The 23,179-nt window shown below is 39.8% G+C and overlaps 1 protein-coding gene across 1 annotated transcript in view; it reads right to left on the bottom strand.

Annotated features, from left to right (window-relative positions):
- The window catches only part of LOC121021944 (maestro heat-like repeat-containing protein family member 1), a 79,012-nt gene extending 69,562 nt beyond the window's left edge, over window positions 1-9,450 (bottom strand). The window contains exons 1-9 of the mRNA XM_040462642.1: window positions 8,156-9,450; window positions 7,705-7,827; window positions 6,619-6,781; window positions 5,456-5,548; window positions 4,887-5,041; window positions 4,377-4,517; window positions 2,036-2,134; window positions 1,384-1,462; window positions 478-588 (exon numbers count right to left, since the gene is read on the bottom strand). Of these exons, the coding sequence (XP_040318576.1) occupies window positions 478-588; window positions 1,384-1,462; window positions 2,036-2,134; window positions 4,377-4,517; window positions 4,887-5,041; window positions 5,456-5,548; window positions 6,619-6,781; window positions 7,705-7,827; window positions 8,156-8,260 (1,069 nt within the window). The 5' untranslated portion in view covers window positions 8,261-9,450. The remainder of the gene's footprint in view (window positions 1-477; window positions 589-1,383; window positions 1,463-2,035; window positions 2,135-4,376; window positions 4,518-4,886; window positions 5,042-5,455; window positions 5,549-6,618; window positions 6,782-7,704; window positions 7,828-8,155) is intronic.
- Window positions 9,451-23,179: the final 13,729 nt, after the last annotated feature.

Raw genomic sequence — 23,179 nt, 5'->3', positions numbered from 1 at the left:
ATTCCCCGCTTGATAGTGAACTCTTTTGAGAGTAGAGACTATGTTTTATTTAAGTGTCTATTTTCAGTACCTTGCACCAGGCTAGGCGCAAAGCAAAGGTTTGGCAAACATTTGATTGAAGTTGAAGCCTATTCCCCCAAGATAACAATCATAGACTACATCACTATGAAACTGACTGCATAGTGGGAACTGGTCTAAGCACCTCGCATATGTTTTTCTCATTTAATCTTCACTAAAAACCCTGAAAGGTAGGTATTAATATTACCTCCATTTTCAGATGAGGAAATAGAGGTACAGACTAAAAGCAACCTGTTACAGTTTGCACGCTAATAAGAAGTGAAGCCAAGATTTAAACCTATTAAGTTTACTTTGAGTTTACATTGAGTTTAAAACCAAGTTTTTAACTACTACATGGGACTGTCTCCCAGAGAAAAGAGCTCTCATAGGAAAGAAGATCCATAGGACCAGGCCACTCACCTTTCTGGAGCACATCTGTGAAAATTTGAATGGTTGATACTATCTTGGCTGGATCCTTGGATTCCATGTTCTCTCGTATTAAGGTTACCACCCGATCATTATATAACTTGGCTATCAGAAGGGGGTGAATACAAGGGAATCAAGTGTATGTTTAAGTAGAAAGTGGTAAGTAGAAGTAAATCATGTTTAGCAAACCACTGATGCCATGAATTAGATAAACTAGTGTCCTTTAGGTTGGAGAAAGGAAAAAGGGAAAAAGAGAGCCAGTGTTTACTCAGCATTTACCATGTGCCAAGCACAGGGCCAGATCGTTTTCCTGAGCTGGGCTCTGTCCCTCCACGGCCCCACCACATGCCCTCCCATAGGTCAGCACACTTTTCATGATGATTAGTGTTGTAATTACAGGATCACCTTTCTTTTTTTTTTTTATTTTTTTTTATGTTTATTTATTTTTGAGAGAGAGAGAAACAGAGCATAAGTGGGGGAGGGGCAGAGAGAGAGGGAGACATAGAATCCAAACAAAGCAGGCTCCAGGCTCTGAGCTGTCAGCACAGAGCCCAATGCGGGGCTCAAACCCACAAACTGCAAGATCACAACCTGAGCCGAAGTCGGACCCTTAACTGACTGAGCCACCCAGAAACCCCTACAGGATCACCTTTCTGAGCTGGGAATCAGTGAAGGAGAAAGAGAAGTCAACTTCAGGTAAAGGGAATGGAGCTATGTCTATACCCTTCGAGATTCATTGAATTTCAGGCAAAGCTCACATGGATCACTTTGCATTTAACCTAGAAGAATGGAAGCCTCTTATGGGAACTTAGGCCCCTGCTCCAGTCCAAGGAGACAAAAAAATGATCCTGAGTGCCCACCCACACAAATACCTGGGGTTAGGGAACTGTGGTAACTTACTCAGGATATAGAAGGCCTTCAGGGCAAGGCTGTGGTCCTGTACAGAGTGATGATTTGAGTCCTCAACTGTTTCACTCAGCTGTGGGGAGACCAAGGCCATCAGACCCAGGAGGACTGAAACTAAGGGCCCTGAATGTGGATGAGGAAACCAAGGCATGTATCCATGGAAAGAGTGGTGCTTAGCCATAAGGAGAACAAGAAAACAGAACCCAGGAATCCACATTCCCAGCCCCAAAGGGAAGAAGACAGTGGGAAGCAAATTAAACATACAGAAGGTAACCCTTTTCTGAAAAATGTTCAGTTTTCCTCTTCCTACTCTAGGCTGCAAAACAGAGGGCCTGACATTTCGCACAGGTATTATGGAGTGGTTTGAACTTTCTGCCTTTTAACCAGAGATTAGGGGGAAGCAGCAAAGGTCTGTGACCTTCAAGAAACATGTAGAATGTACCCAATTCACCTCATGGAGAATATCCCACTCAGTTCCCGGAATCCAGGCATTTGCCTATTCCAGGGAAACCTGATGTGTATGGTTAAGGTCACCATGTGAAAGACACCTCCATCATGTGGAGGTTGTGATCTGAGCTGGGGTAGCCATCACCTCCAAAGAAGAGAGAAAGCAAGCCCATAATCCTTCTAGCCCCATAACACTCACCTGTTTGAACAGCATGCCTATAATATTTCCCAGCTGGGATTCCAAGTTTATACCTCCACAGCCACTAAGAGCCAGAGCATCTATAAGTTGGAAGATACACTGTGTGCATAAGGACAGAATAAGTACAAGTCAGCTCAGACTTTCCACAGCCTCAAAAGAAATCCTCTGTCCTCACATCTACTCTTCAAGGATGGCCCAAGTCATCATTGTTTCACACTGCCCTCTTGGACATTTCCAAAAAAGGCTCAGGGTCTAGTTCTTTCATAGCCTAACACAGTCATGACCTGCCCTTCCACTTTGCCCAATAAGCTATACTTATTTTCATATAATCTCATTATTCCGCAGAAACCTATAGGGAAATTCAACATTGCAAGTATTGGCTGCCTTCAAAGGAGCAGGATAAATTTTAAAAAATCAACATTTCCTCTCCTTTGGTCTACCTGATGGATTCCCAGTTAGGGCCAGCTTGCTTAAATAGAGCTGGCTAGTGCTAGTTGATGTCCAAACAAAATTATACTGTGGGCTGATAACTATCTTGATTCTTGACCACCATTCCTTGGAGAGAGGGAGGAGGAGGAATGAGAAGGAGAAAGGGAGTAGTCAAAACATTTCCACTGTCAACCAAGACATGAGGTGAAATTTCCACCTGAATAATCTTCAGACTAGTAGTTGGTATACAAATTTCAGCCTTCAACTGGCTAATTGGCTACATAGAGCAAACCTTTGTTCCAAATTCACAGACCGTACACCAGGCAACATGGAGACATGTGCCAGAAGGGAGATTAAACAAGAGATTGTGTGGCTGGTCCACTAATGTGGAAAACTCAGAGCATATGTGTGAGAAAGGCCATCCCTTCATATACCAAGGAAAGTGTATTTGAGGTGGTAGCATAACAGTAGACTGAACACTGTAGTCACTGGAAACTTGATGTTAATGTGTGTTGCACTCAAAAAAAAATCCTCCTCTTTGAAATTCACAAATGCACATTAGCATATTTAGTAACCCTGAAAAATATGCCTCTCAGATGCCTATTGGTGCATAATTGACCAATATGTGCAGCTACCATGCTCTAAAATCCATCACTGTGTTAAAACTGAAGTCAGATTCCCACAGGTTTGTCCCAGCCAATGACTGAATATGGCAGGTCCACTAAAGCGGGCCTATTAGTCCTTCAAGATATAGGACTTTTCTGATGGGTAACTTTGGTTCAGTGACTCCCTGTTGGCTTTACTAAAACTTTCTTACAACTGCACTGTAATCTAAAACCTTCCTCCCTTTCCTCCCTCCTTCCCTTCCTTCCCTCCTTCTCCCTAGCCTTATCAAGGGTCAGACATACATCATAGTCTGATGGCTCTCCAAATCCTCTCTGTTTCTATCCCTGTTTTCTCTCACAGATGTTTCTCCAATAAATCTCTTGCACCTCTAATCACATGTTAGTATTTGCTTCTTGGAGGACCAGATTAGCCTACATACTGAAAGCTCTGAGAAGTCCTGAATTTAAGATATTTATTTAATTTTAACTCAGTATTTCCCACCCATTTTGCTAACTAACACATCTTCTTTTTGCAGAATCCCCATTAAAATTTGAAGGGAAATTGGCTTAAGGAATGCCATTGAAATGGAAGAAGGACTTAACAATCAGAAAATTTGGGTAGTGGTTCCGAGTCCTCTGCTCCTAAAAATATCTAATATTGGTGTAACAGTTCTAAGGTAGGCAGAATATAGCAATGCCCCCCCCCAAATTCCAGGGCCTTTCTCCCAGTTATTCAATCAAGCAGTAATGTAGGTGTTTATATGTAGAGATTTTGCAGACATAATTAAAGTCCCATACCAGCTGACCTTAAAATAGGGACATTATCCAGGTGGGCTTGATCTACTCTGATGAGCCATTTAAATCTGAGTCAGAGAGGGGCGCCTGGGTGGCGCAGTCGGTTAAGCGTCCGACTTCAGCCAGGTCACGATCTCGCGGTCTGTGAGTTCGAGCCCCGCGTCAGGCTCTGGGCTGATGGCTCGGAGCCTGTTTCCGATTCTGTGTCTCCCTCTCTCTCTGCCCCTCCCCCGTTCATGCTCTGTCTCTCTCTGTCCCAAAAATAAATAAATAAATAAACGTTGAAAAAAAAATTAGAAAAATAAATAAATAAATCTGAGTCAGAGAGATTCAAAGTGTGAGATGAATTCAAAATGGGAGTGGCAGAATTCCAACAAAACCTCACTTTACAAAAACAAGTTTTAGGCAGGATTTGGCCTGTGGGCCGTGCTCTGCCAACCCCAGCATTAATTACTCAGTAAACATGGAAAGCATAAACCCATTAAATTATCTTCTCACCCTATTCCAATCACCTGGGAAATGTAGAAAGGTGCCACTTTTGCAGACATCAAAGTCATTAACCATCGGGTTAAACGGTTCACTTGATTCTTGAGTTTGGATGGTGGAATGAGGAAGAAGAGATGACCAATTATCACCAGAGCTTCCTCTGTCACCTGTGCCCAAGGAAACACAACAAACTTGCCTCAGCTCAGGGATGAAGGCAAGATAATCCTTTAGAGGCTTTGCTTTAGTCCTCTTTGTATCTGCAAGGTTTAGCACAGTGCCTAGCAAATGATGGTAATCAGTAAATGTAAGGTTGCTTAATTGCATACATATTATGTGAACAGACAGTGGAGTTTTCTGATAGTACCCTTTTAAGGAGAATGGGAAGAGGAACCTGAGGAGAATCACCTTGCTCTTTTGGAAGAGCCATTTAAGTTATCCTCCCACCAGTAAGTGGCTAGACATGGCCCTGTCCCATCTTTGATTCAAGACTTACTCCTTCAGCCCATGCATCCAGCCTCTGCTATCTACAATCCCACCTTGTTGTTGCTCCTCAGGGACCAACGATTGAAGAGAACCCGAAGGGTGAGGTAAGCCTTGATGGACAGCGCCTCTTGTGTGATGTCCATTATTTCATCATTCTTAGTACCCAGATCCAGATGTTTCCGGGCACTGATGACCAATCCTTTGAGCACTATGAGGGTTACAGGGAGTTTGAGCTGCACATCACCTTTCCTTTCCCACAAAACGAAACATACATACATGTGGGCACAGTCTTCTCATCCCCAACTCTAAAAGGGTCTGGGAAACACCAACCCATTCACCATCCCCCCAACTATCTCTCTTTTCTGACCACACTTTGTCCACACAGCAGGGAAAGGGAAAGTGGTTGAGGCTGTCTACACCCACAGCATCCCTAATCAAACTTGGTCCTTGCCCCAGATCAGGTGAAGAAAAGTCAGATGGAGAAAAGCAGCTGCTCTCAGACATTTCCTGCCCCTCCCCAGCCTTCTGGGATCCATATTCAGAGGGACCCAGTCTCATTCTTCCCTTCTTTCCTCTCTCCCTTATTCCAGTAGAGTCTTCCCCAGACCCTCCTAATCCTCACCATGACATACTGCCAACATGTCATCCTCCTTTTGGGCCATCCTCAGAAGGTGCAGGATATATTCCCATGTGACACCAATGTAGGGGTCTGCACCTAAGAGAGAGAGTACAAGAAAAACATCCCTATCCCAGGGAGGGTTGCATCCTAGCCTTACTGTAGGAAACTCTATAGATTGGGAGGCAGGAGACCTGGGTTCTGATCCTAGCTCTGCCTCCAGAGTCTGGGCAACCTGGAGCAAGTTACTTAATTTATCTGAGTTTCAGCTTCTTCAACTGTTAAATAGGACTACAATTCCTGATGTGACTGCTGCACAGGGCTGCTGGAAAGATTAAGCTCAATAATGGATGTTAGCACAGCATACAGATACAAGATATTGGTACAGCCTAGGCATGAACACTCCCTTCCAAGGACCCTTAAGGAAATAAAGAGCGATGATGTCTGAAGTGGATGTGAAAACATTTGTCCTGATTATATCAGGATACATATTTCCAATTTCTGTTACTGTGTCCTCTGAGCTTGCTGTGCAGCCTAAACCACATGCCTTGTCATTTTTATCTTAATGCCCAGAAGGTCAGCTGACTTCCCCCAGATTCTCTTTGGCCCCAGTTCCAAGTGGTAAAGGGAAGTCACTGTCATAGGCCGGTGACTTGATTATTTTTTCATACTTTGTGATTGGGAGAGGGGAGTGGAATCAGTAAGAGAGCCACTGCTATCACCAATAGCCACCAGGATAGAGATTGTATGGTGATTCTTGGCCTCATCCTGCTACACTATTACCTTCCAAGCCTCTAATCAAATTCAAAACTTAAGGTTCCCTTAAGTAAACCACTCCTTGCTTCCTCCTTTGCCCCACCCCACCACTCTATTCTGCCTTCTCTCTCCACCTGGAGTCTTCTCTCCAGCTCCACAGTCTCTCATGCTCTAATATGTCCTACTCTGCCATTCTTGGTCTCCAGAAACTTCCTCCTGAGTTCCCAGCAGCCCAATAGGGACCTAGTTTGTCCCCTTCCCATCTACACATACACCCCATGACTGAACTAAATGGAGATGTCCAATGAGAGGAATCAGGAGGATAAAGCTAGTCTAGAATAAATACAATGCCCCCACCCCCTGCTGGCCCTATCCTCTTCTCAGACTAACTCTTCCACAATAGGGATCTATACCCTGGCAGAAGATGAGTCTCCCCACTGCAACCAGGAGACCGTTTGGGGGCAGGTTGTTCAAATGCCATCTGTCCCACAGCTTGAAGATGACTATTCCTGGAGACTGGAACCCCAGAGCCAATAGGACTTCAGTGCACAACTCCTCCAGTTCTCCCTCTGGCTTCTGAAAAGAGAAAGACTAACTGTTCCAAGGCTAATCCCCGAGATGAGTCCCACAGCTCTGAGAATCAGATTTGGTCAATAAGTGATTCTCCTCCATCGAATAGGCAGGAACTCACCTACCACCCATCCAACAGACACCTTCCCAGTGATGGAGGGCAAGAGCTTCCTAAAGTGTGCAAAGAACAGGAAGACAAGAAATCCGCACAATCTGTGTATTGGGGTGGGAGTGGGGATTAAGGTTTCCAAAGCACAGAGGTTTCACTGCAGCAGCAAGTGAATCATCAGGAAAGTGGGTAGATTACAGAAGCAACTTTGGAAGTCCCTGGAAGGTCAGTGGTCTTGATCAGAAGACAGGCCTGCCAAAGAAGGCAGGCAAACTGGAAGGAAGATACCCCATAGGTAGGTAGTTAACAAAGAAAATAAGGAACCAGATTAACCCAATGTCAGGGAAGTAAGTACAAAGTATGTGAATAGATGGATAAGTAGATATCATGAATGTTCAGTCTAAAGGTGGGTTAGCATACAGATATGTGGGTTTAAATAAGTTAGTAAATAGATTGAGATGCTTAGTTGAGTTGTAATAACAAAGGTGACCACCTAAGGAATCCCAGGACACAGTCTGAAAACCAGGTCAGACTCTGAGATCAACAGCCCAAATCCTTCCCCCTTTCCATTTCACTCCTCCTGCCTCACCACTTCACTTCACTACTGTATCTTCCAGTTCTGTCTATGTCACAGTTCTTGAGATAGGCTCACAGTACAAGATATGGACTCCAGCAAACTGTTTAGAAATGAGATACTCATATCCAAGTTCTCACATAGTTTAGTTTCCAAGTGTCATCATCCATCAGAAAGAACTCTTGGGCTCATACCTGGGGTGCTTTCTTTCCCCAAAGCTCCCAACCCAGAGGCACAGCTCCTCACCATGGTCTTCATGTAGTCAACGATGATATCTGTCACCTTCTGGCATCGTGGAGTTGCCATCTTGTTATTTAGGATTTTGACTTTCAGCAACTTGAGCGTTTGTAAGACATTATCTGCTGACAACTATAGGAGAGAGGGGACTCAAGGAGAAAGGAAGGTTGAAGGGTAAAGATAATAAAGAGAATAATGATCCCTGGTCAAGGAAGGAAGAGGAGGAGTGAATCTAGAAAGAGGATTAAAGCTGGATCAGAGGTTGAGGAGTGAAGAATATGGGTCAGACTAGGAACACTGGAACTAGACCTGGAGCTATGAATGGACTGGACCAAGTAGTGCTCTGCTGACTGGAAATTTTCCCACTCTCCTGGCACAATGGGTGTGTGCCCAACCAAATACCTTGATCGAGATGGTCTTATGCTGGGTGGAGCCAGGAAGATGTCTGAGATGTCCTCACCTGACCAGCAACTTGGAGTGCCTCCATAAAGTCCTTGATGTTCTTTTCTGAGACATCCAAGTTCCCGCCCGTGATCTCTGAAGAACCTACCATAACTATAAACATCTCTATAAGAAATAACAATGGTGAGGAGGGGGAGCTGTTTCTCTCTTGCTATAGGTGGGTATTTCATTACAGGTGGGTATCATGGTATGATGAAAACATGCAAAGAATAATTAAGAATCAGAAGACACAAGTTTGGCTCCTGACTCAGAGTCTGTCCCCCACTAGCAATATATCCTTAGGCAATTTATTTAACTCCTGGAGACTCTATTTATTCATATGTAAAATAAGTATAATAAAAATTAACATGAGAGTCAAAAAAGATGAGATAGGTACTATTAGGTATCACTTTCAGCATTTCAGCCTGCCCTTTGGATCACATCTTTTCCCTTGACATTATAAAGTGCTTTCTATGGGTGAGAGTTGGATAGAGATTTGGAGTAGGAGAGTACTTGTCTATAGGACTACAAAAATTTCATAGAAATAAAATAATTTCATATCAATAAAATTGACTATTATAAACTACAAACTTATATTCCAGTGACATATACCCATAGTTTTGGTTAATAATGATAGGGAAAAAAAGCCAGAAAATTAATTTGGTCTGAGTTCAGTCTATCTGCTACCAGCAACAATGGATTATTTATTCATTCATTCATTCAAATGTTCTGGTTTGTCTTCACTAAAGGCATTATTTAACATGCCTTAATTTACTCATTTGTAAAATGGTCATCATTGTGGTAGTGATAGTAGAAGTAATAGTCATAGTAGTCGTAGCAATAGTAGTAGTAGTATCTAACTCATAGAACTGTTAGGAACATTATATGAAATAATATATGTAGAATAGTGCCTGGCATATAGTATTAACTCAGTAAATATTGATTATTATTCTCAATTAGAAACTGTTGGCACTCTACCTGAATCCACAACATCCCCATATCTCTACAGGAGAAGAGCCACTTATTGTCATTTTAAGACCAGGTTCTGGACATTAGATCAGGGGTAGGGGTGCAAATGAGACAGTCACAAAAAGCAACTAGAAAGGAAGTGTTTTACACAGAAGGAGAGAAAGAGGGAAAGGAAGAGAAATAGAGAGATGCTACTTAAAATAAACAAACTCAAGTTCCCAAAGACATGTAGAAATCTAATGCTACAAAAGATAGACAACAAAATCAACAATTGGAATAGGAAATTACTTCAGAGGAGATTAATTTTGTAAAACAGTCTCTCAAAGACTTTAATAAAATAATAATAATGATAATCATTGTCACCATCCTCTTCTCCTCCACCTCCTTCTCCTCATGATCATCAAATCAATGTGCTTAGGGTGCTAAAAAAGTGAAGAAATAATTTCCATCTTAAAAGAACAAATAAAGACAGAATGAAATAATTTATAGGTAGATATGAAAAGAACCAATTAGAAAACTTGGAAATGAAAAACATAGGCATCAAAATTTGAAATCTCAACAAATAATATATAATCAAGACTGAATACAGTTAAAGAATTAGTAAATTAGGGGTGCCTGGGTGGCTCAGTCAGTTAAGCGTCCGACTTCAGCTCAGGTCACGATCTCGTGGTCCGTGAGTTCGAGCCCCGCATCGGGCTCTGGGCTGATGGCTCAGAGCCTGGAGCCTGCTTCCGATTCTGTGTATCCCTCTCTCTCTGCCCCTCCCCCGTTCATGCTCTGTCTCTTTCTGTCCCAAAAATAAATAAACGTTAAAAAAAAGTTTAAAAAAAAGAATTAGTAAATTAGAAAATAGTGAGGAATTCACCCAGTGTGCAATGTAGGAAAATAAAGAAAATAATTTTTAATAAAAGAACAAGTAGCAGGTGTGTTGGATGAACTGAGAGGAGTTCCAAAAGAATGGCAGGATGGTAACATATAAAGATAACTGAGACTTTTCTAGAATTGAAAAAAAAAAAAGACAAGAATCCTCTGATGGGAAGTGTAACCCAAGTACTCACCAGGACAAATAAAGATAAACTGATGTTTCAGTGACACTGCAGAACATCAGGGATAAAAATTAAAATTCTAGAGCCACTAGAATAAAACACAAATTACCTACAAAGGAATAACAATCAGCTAGTTCCTTAACAGCAACAAGAGATGCTAAAAGATAGTAAAGAAATATCAAGATGGATGTTGTACTCTACCCTATAGAGTAAGAGTCTAAAATAATGACTGTAGGGGCACCTGGGTGGCTCAGTTGGTTAAGCGTCCAACTTCAGCTCAGGTCATGATCTCATGGTTCATGAGTTCAAGCCCCCTGTCAGGCTCTGTGCTGACAGCTCACAGTGTAGAGCCTATTTAGGATTCTGTGTCTCCCTCTCTCTGCCCTTCCCCTGCTTGCACTCTGTCTCTCTCTCCCTCAAAATAAATAAACATTAAATAAAGTTTTAAATAACCACTGTAGTAAATATAAAAGAATGTGTAAATAATTAGGTAATCGAAGGGGAAAATAGAATGATTTTTTTAAAAAATTCAATCCAGGGGCGCCTGGGTGGCTTGGTCGGTTAAGCGTCTCACTTCAGCTCAGGTCATGATCTCACAGTCTGTGAGTTCGAGCCCCGCATCGGGCTCTGTGCTGACAGCTTGGAGCCTGGAGCCTGTTTCGGATTCTGTGTCTCCCTCTCTCTCTGCCCCTCCCCTGTTCATGCTCTGTCTCTCTCTGTCTCAAAAATAAATAAACATTAAAAAAAATTCAATCCAAATAAAGGCAAGAAAATAGAGAAATTAGAGACATATAACAGGTGGCATATTCAGAAAATGCTTTTAAAGAGGGTAGATTTAAGCCCAGATATACTAGTAATTACATTCAATGTAAATTTATTACATGTTCCAATTAAAAGAAAAAGATGTCTAAACTGAATTAACAAAACCAATCATATGCTATCTACAAGAGACACATCTCAAGCAAAGGATGCAGAAAGACTGAAAGAAAAGGAAAGGCAAAGATATATCAAGCAAACATGAATCCAAAAAAAAGCTAGTATAGCTAGATTAGCAGCAGATCTTCAATAGATCTTAAGGCAAAGAGCAGTACTAAAGAACATCATTTCATATTAATAAAAGATTTAGTTCACCAAGAAGATACACTCTTACATTGGATGAGTTTAATAACATAACCTCAAAATGTATAAAGCAAAAATTGATAGAACAAAAAGGAGAAACTGATAAACCCAGGTTTAAAATGTCATGTTTTTTAACACCTATCAGAACTGATAGAACAAAAAGATAATCGGTAGGAATATAGATTTGGAAACTATTATTAACAAATTTATATAATGAACCTACAGAACACTGTCCCCAACAACTGCAGAATGTATATTCTCTTCAAGCATACATAAAACATATAAAAGTCGATTGTGTGCTGGGCAATACGGCAAGAATCCACAGATTTCAAACAACTAAGTTCATATACATGTTTTCTGTCCACATGTGATTAAGCTAGAAATAATAAAAATATAACCTTAAAATCTTCATATGTTTGAACATTAAGAAATATACTTCTAAATAAACAATGGAACAAAGAAGCAACCTCAATGGAAATTAGGAAATATTTCAACTGAATGACAAAAATATGACATGTCAAAATTGCTATGAGGCAGCTAAAACTCTTTATAGGGGAGTTTACAGCATTAAATATAAACATTAATTTGAAATAAAGTAAATGTTTTGTATAAGTGAAAAGTACAAGTCAGAAATAGAGTAAACCTCAAAAATCGAAAACAAACTGAAACAAACAAAGCTCATTGCATATTGTTAGTGAAATCAGAAAGAAAAAAATCAGGAGAGAAATTATTTCGGGTGATTTTAAAATCCAGTATTTTGTTTGTACAATCATAATGGTGTATATTCTAAAGGCAAAAAGAATCTTGAACTGCGTTCAATAGTCTCATTGTCAGTAATAATATTGGTATAACATTCCGAAAATGTCATATGTATATTTTTAGCTTAATGTAAATAAGACATGCTAAAAACTAAAAGAAGTAAAACCCTGTGTTCTAGTTATCAATTTGTTGCCTCTTAGCTTCAAACCTACCCCTTCATGCTTCACTCTGTAATACGGAAACTGGACCCTGAAACATCTTCTTTGCTAGTTGACATGATGATGTTAAGCTTTATTAGTAGACAGAGCTAGAAAAATCTGCAAGATGAGCTTCTACTCTTCCATTCCTGTGGCATGGTATGTTTGTGGGACATGCAGTGGTGCTCACTATCCGGAAAGTTTTGTTGCCAGTCCCACCCCCTCATTCCTTAATCACCATCCTTGGCTTGCCAGCAACCCAGCAAAAAAAAAAAAAAAAAAAAAGAAAAAGTTCAAAAGAGCTTTATTAGTAACAGCCAAAATGTCCTCCAATACATGAATGGCTAAATAAACCATAGTACATCCATACCATAGAATACTACTCAGCAACTAAAAACAAAACAAAACAAAAAAATTATTGGGGCATCTGGCTGTTTCAGTCAATTAAGAGTCTGATTCTTGATTTCGCATTAGGTCATGATCTCACAGTTTGTGGAATCAAGGCCCACATCGGGTTCTGCGCTGACAGCACAGAGCATGCTTGGGATTCTCTCTCTCTTTGCCCCTCCCCCTGCCTCTCTCTGTCTTTCTCTCTCTCTCAAAATAAATAAACAGAAGAAAGAAAGAAAGAAAGAGAGAGAGAGAGAGAGAAAGAAAGAAAGAAAGAAAGAAAGAAAGAAAGAAAGAAAGAAACTATTGATACATGCAACAACCTGGGTAGATCTCAAGAGTATTATGTTAAATGAAAAAATCAATCTCAAAAGGTCACAATGTTATGACAAATTTAAAGGTTTTCAGTAAATTGGACAAATTCCTAGAAAAAAAGGATGCTCTATTAAAACTGACATAAGTAGAAAAAACTGAATAGTCCCTGCTCCTAAAGAAATTTAACTTGGGGCGCCTGGGTGGCTCAGTCAATTGAGTGTCCAACTTTGGCTCAGGTCATGATTTTGCAGTTCATGAGCTCAAGCCCTGCATCAGGGTCTGTGCTGACAGCTCGGAGCCTGGGGCCTGCTTCAGATTCTGTGTCTCCCTCCCTCTGTGCCCCTCCCCCACTCATGCTCTGTCTCTCTCTCAAAAATAAATAAACATTAAAAAAAATTTTTAAGTATACAAAAAATTTAAAAAGAAAAAGAAATTTAACTCATAATTAATAGCCTTGCACAAAGACACTCCAGGCTTAAACAGCTTCATCAATAAATTCTACTAAACATTTAAAGAAAAAATAATTCCACTTATACACAAAATTTCCAGAAAATCAAAAAAAAAAAAAAAAAAGGGAAGGGAACATTACTCAACCTGCATTATGGTGATACTAAAACTTTAAAAAGATTGTACAAAAACAGAACACTGAGGCCAATCTTTCTCATGACTATAGGTGTGAAAAACTTTTTTTTTTAAGTAAAAAACTAAATCAAGCAATAATATATAAAAATTCGGGGCACCTGGGTGGCTCAGTCGGTTAAATGTCTGGACTTCAGCTCAGGTCATGATCTCACTGTTTGTGGGTTCGAGCCCCACATCGGGCTCACTGCTGTCAGCACAGAGCCTGCTTCAGATCCTCTGTCCCCCTCTCTCTGCCCCTCCCCTGATTGCTTGTGTGCTCTCTCAAAAATAAATAAACATTTAAAAAATTAAATAATAATAATAATATATAAAAAATTATAACCCATAAAAACCCATAAAATACCTAGGAATAAATCTAACCAAAGAGGTGAAAAATCTATACACTGAAAACTATAGAAAGCTTATGAAAGAAATTGAAGAAGACACAAAAAAATGGAAAAAGATTCCATGCTCCTGGATAGGAAGAAGAAATATTGTTAAAATGTCAATACTACCCAAAGCAATCTACATATTCAATGCAATCCCTATCCAAGTAACACCAGCATTCTTCACAGAGCTAGAACAAATAATCCTAAAATTTGTATGGAACCAGAAAAGACCCCGAATAGCCAAAGTGATCTTGAAAAAGAAAACCAAAGCAGGAGGCATTACAATCCCAGACTTCAAGCTATACCACAAAGCTGTAATCATCCAGACAGTATGGTACCAGCACAAGAACAGACACTCAGAACAATAGCATAGAATAGAGAACCCAGAAATGGACCCACAAACGTATGGTCAACTAATCTTTGACAAAGCAGGAAAGAATATCCAATGGAATAAAGACAGTCTCTTCAGCAAGTGGTGCTGGGAAAACTGGACAGCGACATGCAGAAGAGTGAACCTGGACCACTGGTCTTACACCACACACAAAAATAAACTTAAAAAATGGATGAAATGCCTAAATGTAAGACAGTACGCCATCAAAATCCTTGAGGAGAAAGCAGGCAAAAACCTCTCTGATCTTAGCCACAGCAGCTTGTTACTCAACACGTCTCCAGAGGCAAGGGAAACAAAAGCAAAAATGAACTACTGGGACCTCATAAAAATAAAAACTTCTGCACAGTGAAGGAAACAATCAGCAAAACTAAATGGCAACCGACAGAATGGGAGAAGATATTTGCAAATTACATATCAGATAAAGGGTTAGTATCCAAAATCTATAAAGAACTTATCAAACTCAACACCCAAAAAACAAATAACCCAGTGAAGAAATGGGCAAAAGACATGAATAGACATTTCTCCAAAGGAGACATCCAGATGGCCAACTGATACATGAAAAATGCTCAACATCCCTCATCATCAGGGAAATACAAATCAAAACCACAATAAGATACCACCTTACACCTGTCAGAATGGCTAACATTAACAACTCAGGCAACAACAGATGTTGGCGAAGATGTGGAGAAAGAGGATCTCTTTTGCATTGTTGGTGGGAATGCAAGCTGGTGCAGCCACTCTGGAAAACAGTATGGAGGTTCCTCAAAAAACTAAAAATAGAACTACTCTACAACCCAACAATTGCACTACTAGGTATTTATCCAAGGGATACAGGTGTGCTGTTTCGAAGGGACATATGCACCCCAATGTTGATAGCAGCACTATCAACAATAGCCAAAGTATGGAAAGAGCCCAAATGTCCATTGAGGCATGAATGGATAAAGAAGATGCGGTATATATATACAATGGAGTATTACTCAGCAATCAAAAAGAATGAAATCTTGCCATTTGCAACTACGTGGATGGAACTAGAGGGTATTATCCTAAGTGAAATTAGTCAGAGAAAGACAAATATCATAGGACTTCACTCATATGAGGACTTTAAGATACAAAACAGATGAACATAAGGGAAGAGAAGCAAAAATAATAAAAAACAGGGAGGGGGACAAAACAGAAGAGACTCATAAATATGGAGAACAAATTGAGGGTTATGGGAGGGGTTGTGGGAGGGGGGATGGGCTAAATGGGTAAGGGGCACTAAGGAATCTACTCCTGAAATCATTGTTGCACTATATGCTAACTAATTTGGATGTAAATTTTAAAAAATAAAAAATAAAACTTAAAAAAATGTTAACCCATTACAAGGTCTACACACACACACACCAGCAACTTAAACCACACCAAGGGGGGCGCCTGGGTGGCTCAGTTGTTTAAATGTCTGACTCTTGATTTTGGCTCATGGTTCGTGGGTTCCAGCCCCACATCGAGCTCTGTGCTGGCAGCATGGAGCCTGCTTGGGATTCTGTCTCCCTCTCTCTCTCTCTCTGCCCCTCCTTTGCTTGCTCTCTCTCTCTCTCTCTCTCTCTCTCTCAGAAATAAATAAACATTAATTTAAAAAAAAAAAACTACACCAAGATCCATTTCTCGCGTCATCAGATTGACAAAATTTTCAAAGCCAATAAAGCTTAGAAAAACAAACTCTGCCATACATTGCTGGTAGGTGTACAAAATGGCATGACCCCAATGGAGTGACGTATTGCAACATCTAATAAAATCACATACACATTAACTCTTTGCTCAGCAAATTCCATTTCTAAAATTTACCTGGAAGCTTCTCTTCTATAAATATGAAACAATATGTGGACAAAATCACTCATCGTAGTATTGCTTGTAACAGCAAAATACAGGAAACAAAATGCCTATCAATTGGAAACTGGATGAAGAAACTATGGTACCTTCCCCAGTGGGGGAATGTGCAGCTAAAATGTGAGGAAGATCTCCACAAATGATATAAAATTATGCTACCTTTTGTGTAATAAAATGATAATATATGTGTACATTTTTGTGTATGTATATATTCTTATGTATGTCTATAGTTTTGCTTATTTTTTTAAATGTTTATTTATTTGCTTTTGAGAGAGAGAGCATGGGGGGTGGGGGCAGAAAGAGAGGGAGACACAGAGTCCAAAGCAGGCTCCAGGCTCCGAGCTGTCAGCACAGAGCCTGACATGGGGCTCAAACCCACGAACAGTGAGATCATGACCTGAGCCAAAGTTGGACGCTTAACCAACTGAGCCACCCAGGTGCCCCTAAGTTTTGCTCCTTTTTGAAAAGAAAACGCAGAGAAAGGATAAAACCAGAAACTAATAGAAATGGTTACTTATTGGTGCGTGAGGGAAGAGAAAGAGAGAAATATGGGATCAAGACTCCTTCAGCTTGGAGCACATGGGTGGCTCAGTCGGAAGAGCCTGCAGCTCTTGATCTCAGGGTTGTGAGCTCAAGCTCCATGCTGGGTGTAGAAATTACTAAAAATAAATTAATAAGCTTTAAAAAAGACCTCTTTGGCTTTACCTCTTTTTTAAAAAAAATTTTTTTTCAACGTTTATTTATTTTTTTTTGGGACAGAGAGAGACAGAGCATGAACGGGGGAGGGGCAGAGAGAGAGGGAGACACAGAATCGGAAACAGGCTCCAGGCTCTGAGCCATCAGCCCAGAGCCTGACGCGGGGCTCGAACTCCCGGACCGCGAGATCGCGACCTGGCTGAAGTCGGACACTTAACCGACTGCGCCACCCAGGTGCCCCTGGCTTTACCTCTTTATAAAGTTTTGACTTTTCAACCATGTAAATGATTCATGTATTCAAAAATAAGCTAAATCCAAAGGGGACAAAAAAGACAGACCCTATAAATGAATAAAACAGAAAGAAGTGAACCTAACTGCATATGAAAGTGATTATATAACGACACAGAAAAGTATTCCAGTAACTTTTAAACACAATACCTTAAGCATATGCCCTTATTGGGATATATTCTAAAGATAAAAAGACCTGCAAAGAAACCTTGAACTTTACTTACTGAGTTTGTTATTGGTAGTGTTATTGGGGTAGTGATTCTGAAACTATTCTGTATATTGTAGGAAACAAATTGTTTTTCAGGAAACAGGACTGTTATCATGGAAAAAGGCAGATGCAAATATGGAATGGGAGCCCATGATGTTCAAATTTTAATTAATTTTAAATAATTTAATTAATAATTCATGATTTAAAGTATCACTGTGTCCACTGAAGAGGCCTAGAAGCAATGACCACACCTACTACCTAAAATCTACTTTCTACATACCATTCATAGCCTGGTCTTAAAAAAAAAAAAAAAAAAAAAAAAAGCTTCTTGGAGAAATGGTTGATTACTGATTGGGAGTAGGAAAAGTACAAGATAAGTCTACCTTTTTGTGCCAGAAACAGGGAAGTGCTCAAAAACTAATGGGTATGCATTAAAAGGACAGAAGATCCAGATTAAAGGTTTCTCTCACTATCCAAATGAGCAGCAATTTGAACATCAAAAAAGAATGATAATAGATTTAAAATCCATTTAAGAGGGGCGCCTGGGTGGCTCTGTCGGTTAAGCGTCCGACTTCGGGTCAGGTCATGATCTCATACTTCCTGAGTTCGAGCCCCTCATGGGCTCTGTGCTGACAGCTCAGAGCCTGGAGCCTGCTTCAGATTCTGTGTCTCCCTCTCTCTCTGCCCCTCCCCTGCTCATGCTCCGTGTCTCTCTGTCTCAAAAATAAATAAACATTAAAAAAAATTGTTTTTAAATAAATTAAATAAAATCCATTTAAGAAAAAAAGAAAAAGGAAGGAATCCATGGACCCAAATTGGAGCTAAAAAATGCATGGTAGTTATAGTGGGGGAGAGAACGATAGAAATACAACTACAAATGAAATAATTGATGCAGTCAAGAAATATCAAGGAACAAAATATTGACAAGGCCTCAAAGCATCACCATACATGTCATGTATTAATTATAACAGGAAGAAAGTACTTTCACAATACAGAGATCTGATGGATACCACTACACCAAATGATCAAACTTAAAATTATCAATAATACACCTGATGTTATGTGTTCCTGATGATGCCATGGGAAATGCATATCACCATGTAGTATTTTTGCCCACTATGTTTAACCTGAATCTAAAATGGGAAACAGTCAAATCCAGATTATGGGACATTCTACAAGACAAGTAAAGGCAAAAATGTTGAGTGGACTATTTTAGGTGAAAGGAGAATACGATGATCATCTTTTTTTTTTTTTAATGTTTATTCACTTTTTGAGAGACAAAGACACACACAGCATGAGCAGCGGAGGGGCAGAGAGAGAGGGAGACACGGAATCTGAAGCAGGCTCCGTCCGACAGGAGGGCTCGAACTCACAGTGAGATCATGACCGAACCAAAATTAGACACTTAACTGACTGAGCCACCCAGGCGTCCCTGCAATAATCATCTTTGATTGGATCTTAGCTGGGGAGAAAAACAGCTAGAAAGGAAATTCTAGCTATAAAGAAAATTTCAAGGATACTTGGGGAAATTTGACCATAGGCTATATGACAATAATAATATTGTATCAATATTAAGTTCCTTGAGATAATAAGGTTATTAGAATTTCCTTTTTTTTAATGTTTACTTATTATTTTGTGAGAGAGAGAGAAAGAGGGAGTCAGCATGAGTAGGGAAGGGGCAGAGAACAGGAGACACAGAATCTGAAGCAGGCTTCAGGCTCTGAGCTGTTCAGAGCCCAATGCAGGGCTCGAACCCATGGACTGCGAGATTATGACTTGAGCCGAAGTTGGATGCTTAACTGACTGAGACACCCAGGCGCCCCCTCCTTTTTTTTTTTAAGGGGATACATGCTGTAATACTTAAAGTCTATAATATAAGTATGAAATTAATTTGGAATGATTCAGATCTTTATGTGTGCGTGTCTGTGTATGGATTGAGAGACAGAGACCGACAATATGAGATGAGCACAAATATGGCAAAATATTTTAGCAAACTGGTGAATGTAGGTTGAAGAATAATAAGTGTTCATTACATTATTCTTTCAACTTTTCTATAGGTTTGGTATTTTATTAAAATAAAATGTAAGAGAGAAATTAAAATTCACCAGTCATCAAAAGACACCATTAGGTGAGTAAAAATGGTAAAGCTCAGAGTGAAAAAAGATAAATATCATCCATAAGATCAACATAGTAACCATATCCAAAATATATAACAATCTCCTGCAAATCAGAGAAAAACACAAATAAAAAAATAGGTAAGAGACTTAAGCGGAATTTATAAAAGAGGATATCCAAATGGTCCATAAACACATGTAAAGGTTCGGCTCAGCCTAACTAGGAATTGGGGAAGTAGAAGTTAAAACCACAAAAGTATATTGCAACACACCCACCAGAATGGCTTAAATTTAAAGGTTTACAATAACTAGTGTAGCAAGGATTGGAACAATGGGGATTTTCACATACTACTAGTGGGATGTAAAATAATACAGCCACTTTGGAAAACAATTTGTTATTACCTTCTAAAGCTTAAAATACACATACTCCATGATCCTTTCCTGGGTACACACCTAGTGGAATGCATGCTTACTAATAGCAACAGATATGTGCATAGCGACATAGCGCCATTATCCATAATAGCCCCCAACTGCAACTCATATGTCCAATATCATCCTAATGGATAAATTGTGATATATTCATACAAATTAATATAATAGAATGCTATATAACAATGCAAATAAACAAACCACAATCTCCTGCAACAATATGGGTAAATCTAACAAATACAAAATAAGTGAAAGATGCCAGAGACAAAATAATACATACTTCATTATTGTATTTATAAAAAACTCAAAACCAGACAAATATAAACTACTGTGTTTCAGGATGCAAATTTAGGTAGTAAAACTTTAAAGAAAAGCAAGAATGTGATTTTTATTTAAAAAAATAACCATTTCACTTCTATGTGGAATCTAAAAACCAAAACAAATGAACAAACAGAAACAGACTCATAAATACAGACAGCAAACTGGTGGTTGCCAGAGGGAAAGGGTGCAGGGGAAGGATGGGTAAAGTAGGTGAAGGGGATTAAGAGGTCCAAACTTCCAGTTATAAGATAAATAAGTCACAGAAATGAAAAGACAGCATAGGGATATAATCAATAATGTTGTAATAATGCTGTATGGTGACAGAAGGTAACTATACTTATTGTAATGAGCATTGCACAATATATTGAATTGTCAAATCATTCTGTTGTACACCTGAGATTAATATAACATTGTGTGTCAACTATAATTCAATAATAAAATGTTTTAAATTAATGATTATCTTGGAAGGGAGTAATGACTAGGAAGGATCACAATAGGGAGATCTGGATGGTGGTGACACAGATATTTGATTTGTGGTAAATCATTGATGTCTACTTACTCATTTCATGCACCTTTCTGTGTGTTTATTTAACAAAATAGGGGTTTTTTTTTAATGTTTATTTATCTTTGAGAGAGAGACAGAGCGTGAGCAGGGGAGGGGCAGAGAAAGAGGGAGACACAGAATCAGAAGTAAGTTCCAAGCTCTGAACTGTCAGCACAGAGCCCCACACAGAGCTCAAACTCAGGAACCTGGAGATCATGACCTGAGCTGAAGTTGGATGCTTAACCAACTGGGCCACCCAGGTGCCCCAAGACAATAGTTTTTAAATTAAGAAACAGGAACTGTAAGGGATCCTGGGTGGCTCAGTCAGATAAGCATCTGACTTCAGGTCAGGTCATGATCTCTTGGTCATGGGTTCGAGCCCCATGTCGGGCTCTGTGCTGACAGCTCAGAGGCTGGAGCCTGCTTCAGATCCTGCGTCTCCCTCTCTCTCTCTCTGCCCCTCCCCCACTCACTCATGCTCTCTCTCTCTCCCTCCCTCAAAAAGTAAACATTAAAAAAAATTGTTTAATAAAAAAATAGGAACTGTAAGAATACAGGGGGCGCCTGGGTGGCTCAGTTGGTTAAGCATCCAACTTCGGCTCAGGTCATGATCTCACGGTTCATGGGTGCAAGCTCTGCGCCGGGCTCTGTGCTTACAGCTCAGAGCCTGGAGCCTGTTTCAGATTCTGTGTCCCTCTCTGTCTCTCCAGCCCACCCCTGCTTTTGCTCTCTCTCTGTCTTTAAAAAATGTGTAAACATAAAAAAAATCTTTATAAAAAGAATACAGGATTTTACACAAAAGAAACAAGAAATTATATTTTTATTTTTATTTTTTTTTATTTATTTTTGCGACAGAGAGAGACACAGCATGAGCAGGGGAGGGGCAGAGAGAGAGGGAGACACAGAATCCGAAGTAGGCTCCAGGCTCTGAGCTGTCAGCACAGAGCCTGATGCAGGGCTCGAACCCACAGACTGTGAGATCATGACCTGAGCCAAAGTCGGACGCTTAATCGACTGAGCCACCCAGGCGCCCCAAGAAGTTATATTTTTTAAAGATAATGCATGGGGCGCCTGGGTGGCGCAGTCAGTTAAGCGTCCGACTTCAGCCAGGTCACGATCTCGCCGTCCGTGAGTTCGAGCCCCGCGTCAGGCTGTGGGCTGATGGCTCAGAGCCTGGAGCCTGTTTCCGATTCTGTGTCTCTCTCTCTGCCCCTCCCCCGTTCATACTCTGTCTCTCTCTGTCCCCCAAAAAAATAAACGCTGAAAAAAAATAAAATAAAAGATAATGCAGAAAGAAAAACATAGACATCAAACAACTCAGTAGATAGGTTTCATAGTAGACAAGATACTGCTAAAGAGTGAGTTAGTGAATTGGAAGAAAGAGTAGCAAAAGTGACCCAGAATATAGCACAGACATATAGAGAAGAAAATAAAAGAGAAGTTTAGAGAGATGGATGAAAAACTCCAATATACACTTAAAGGGAATTCCAAAAGAATAAACAGGCAAGAGCTAATAGTTGAAGTGAAAATGTCTGCAGTCTTTCAGAATTAAAGGAAATATGAATCCTCAGATTGAAAAAGAACACCAAGTCTTTCACAGGATAAAGAAAATCAATCCATATCTAGATGCACTGAAATAAAATAAAAGACCAGAGAAAGCAAAAGAATACTAAATGCTTCAGAGAAAAAAGATTAACTACAAAGGAAAGACTACCAGACAGGCTTCTCATGAGCAACAACAGAGAAGACAGTGCAATAATAGCTTCCAAGTTTTGAAGGAAAATAACCATGGGGCACCTGGGTGGCTCAATCAGTTAAGCATCCAACTCTTGATTTCAACTCAGGTCATGGTATCAGGGTCATGAGATTGAGCTCCGTGAGATTCTCACTCTCTCTCTCTTTCTCTCTCTCTTCCTCTGCCCCACCCCTGCTCACTCACACACACACACTCTCTCTCTCTCAAATAAATAAATAAATAAATAAATAAATAAATAAATAAGGTAAAATAACTATCAATCTAGAAATTTATACTCAACTATATCATGCAAGAATGAAAGCTAAATGAAGACATTTCCAGATAGGCTAAGAAATTTTTTATTTGTAAGCCCCCAATGAAAGAAATACTAGTATATTTCCTTATTTCAGCAAGGAATAAAATAAACCTGGAAAGGAGGAGGAGGATTCAAGAAATGTATTAGTTATGTACTAAGAATTAGTAAAACACTTGGTATCCTGAATATCTTCTGTTGGCTCTCCAGATCTTGCCTACACTCTTCTACACTCTGCTAAATGCTTTGGAGGCTACATCAAATAAACTCCCTTGTCCTCTGGCTTGGAACTGGGTTTTGCCAATGGGGAGCCCTAATAATACACTGCAGAAA

Source organism: Herpailurus yagouaroundi, unplaced genomic scaffold (genome assembly GCF_014898765.1).
Source record: "Herpailurus yagouaroundi ecotype Mexico unplaced genomic scaffold, PumYag 355, whole genome shotgun sequence".
Classification (NCBI taxonomy): Eukaryota; Metazoa; Chordata; class Mammalia; order Carnivora; family Felidae; genus Herpailurus; species Herpailurus yagouaroundi.
Note: the sequence above shows the minus strand (reverse complement) of the source record. Positions and strands in the feature narration are given on the sequence as shown.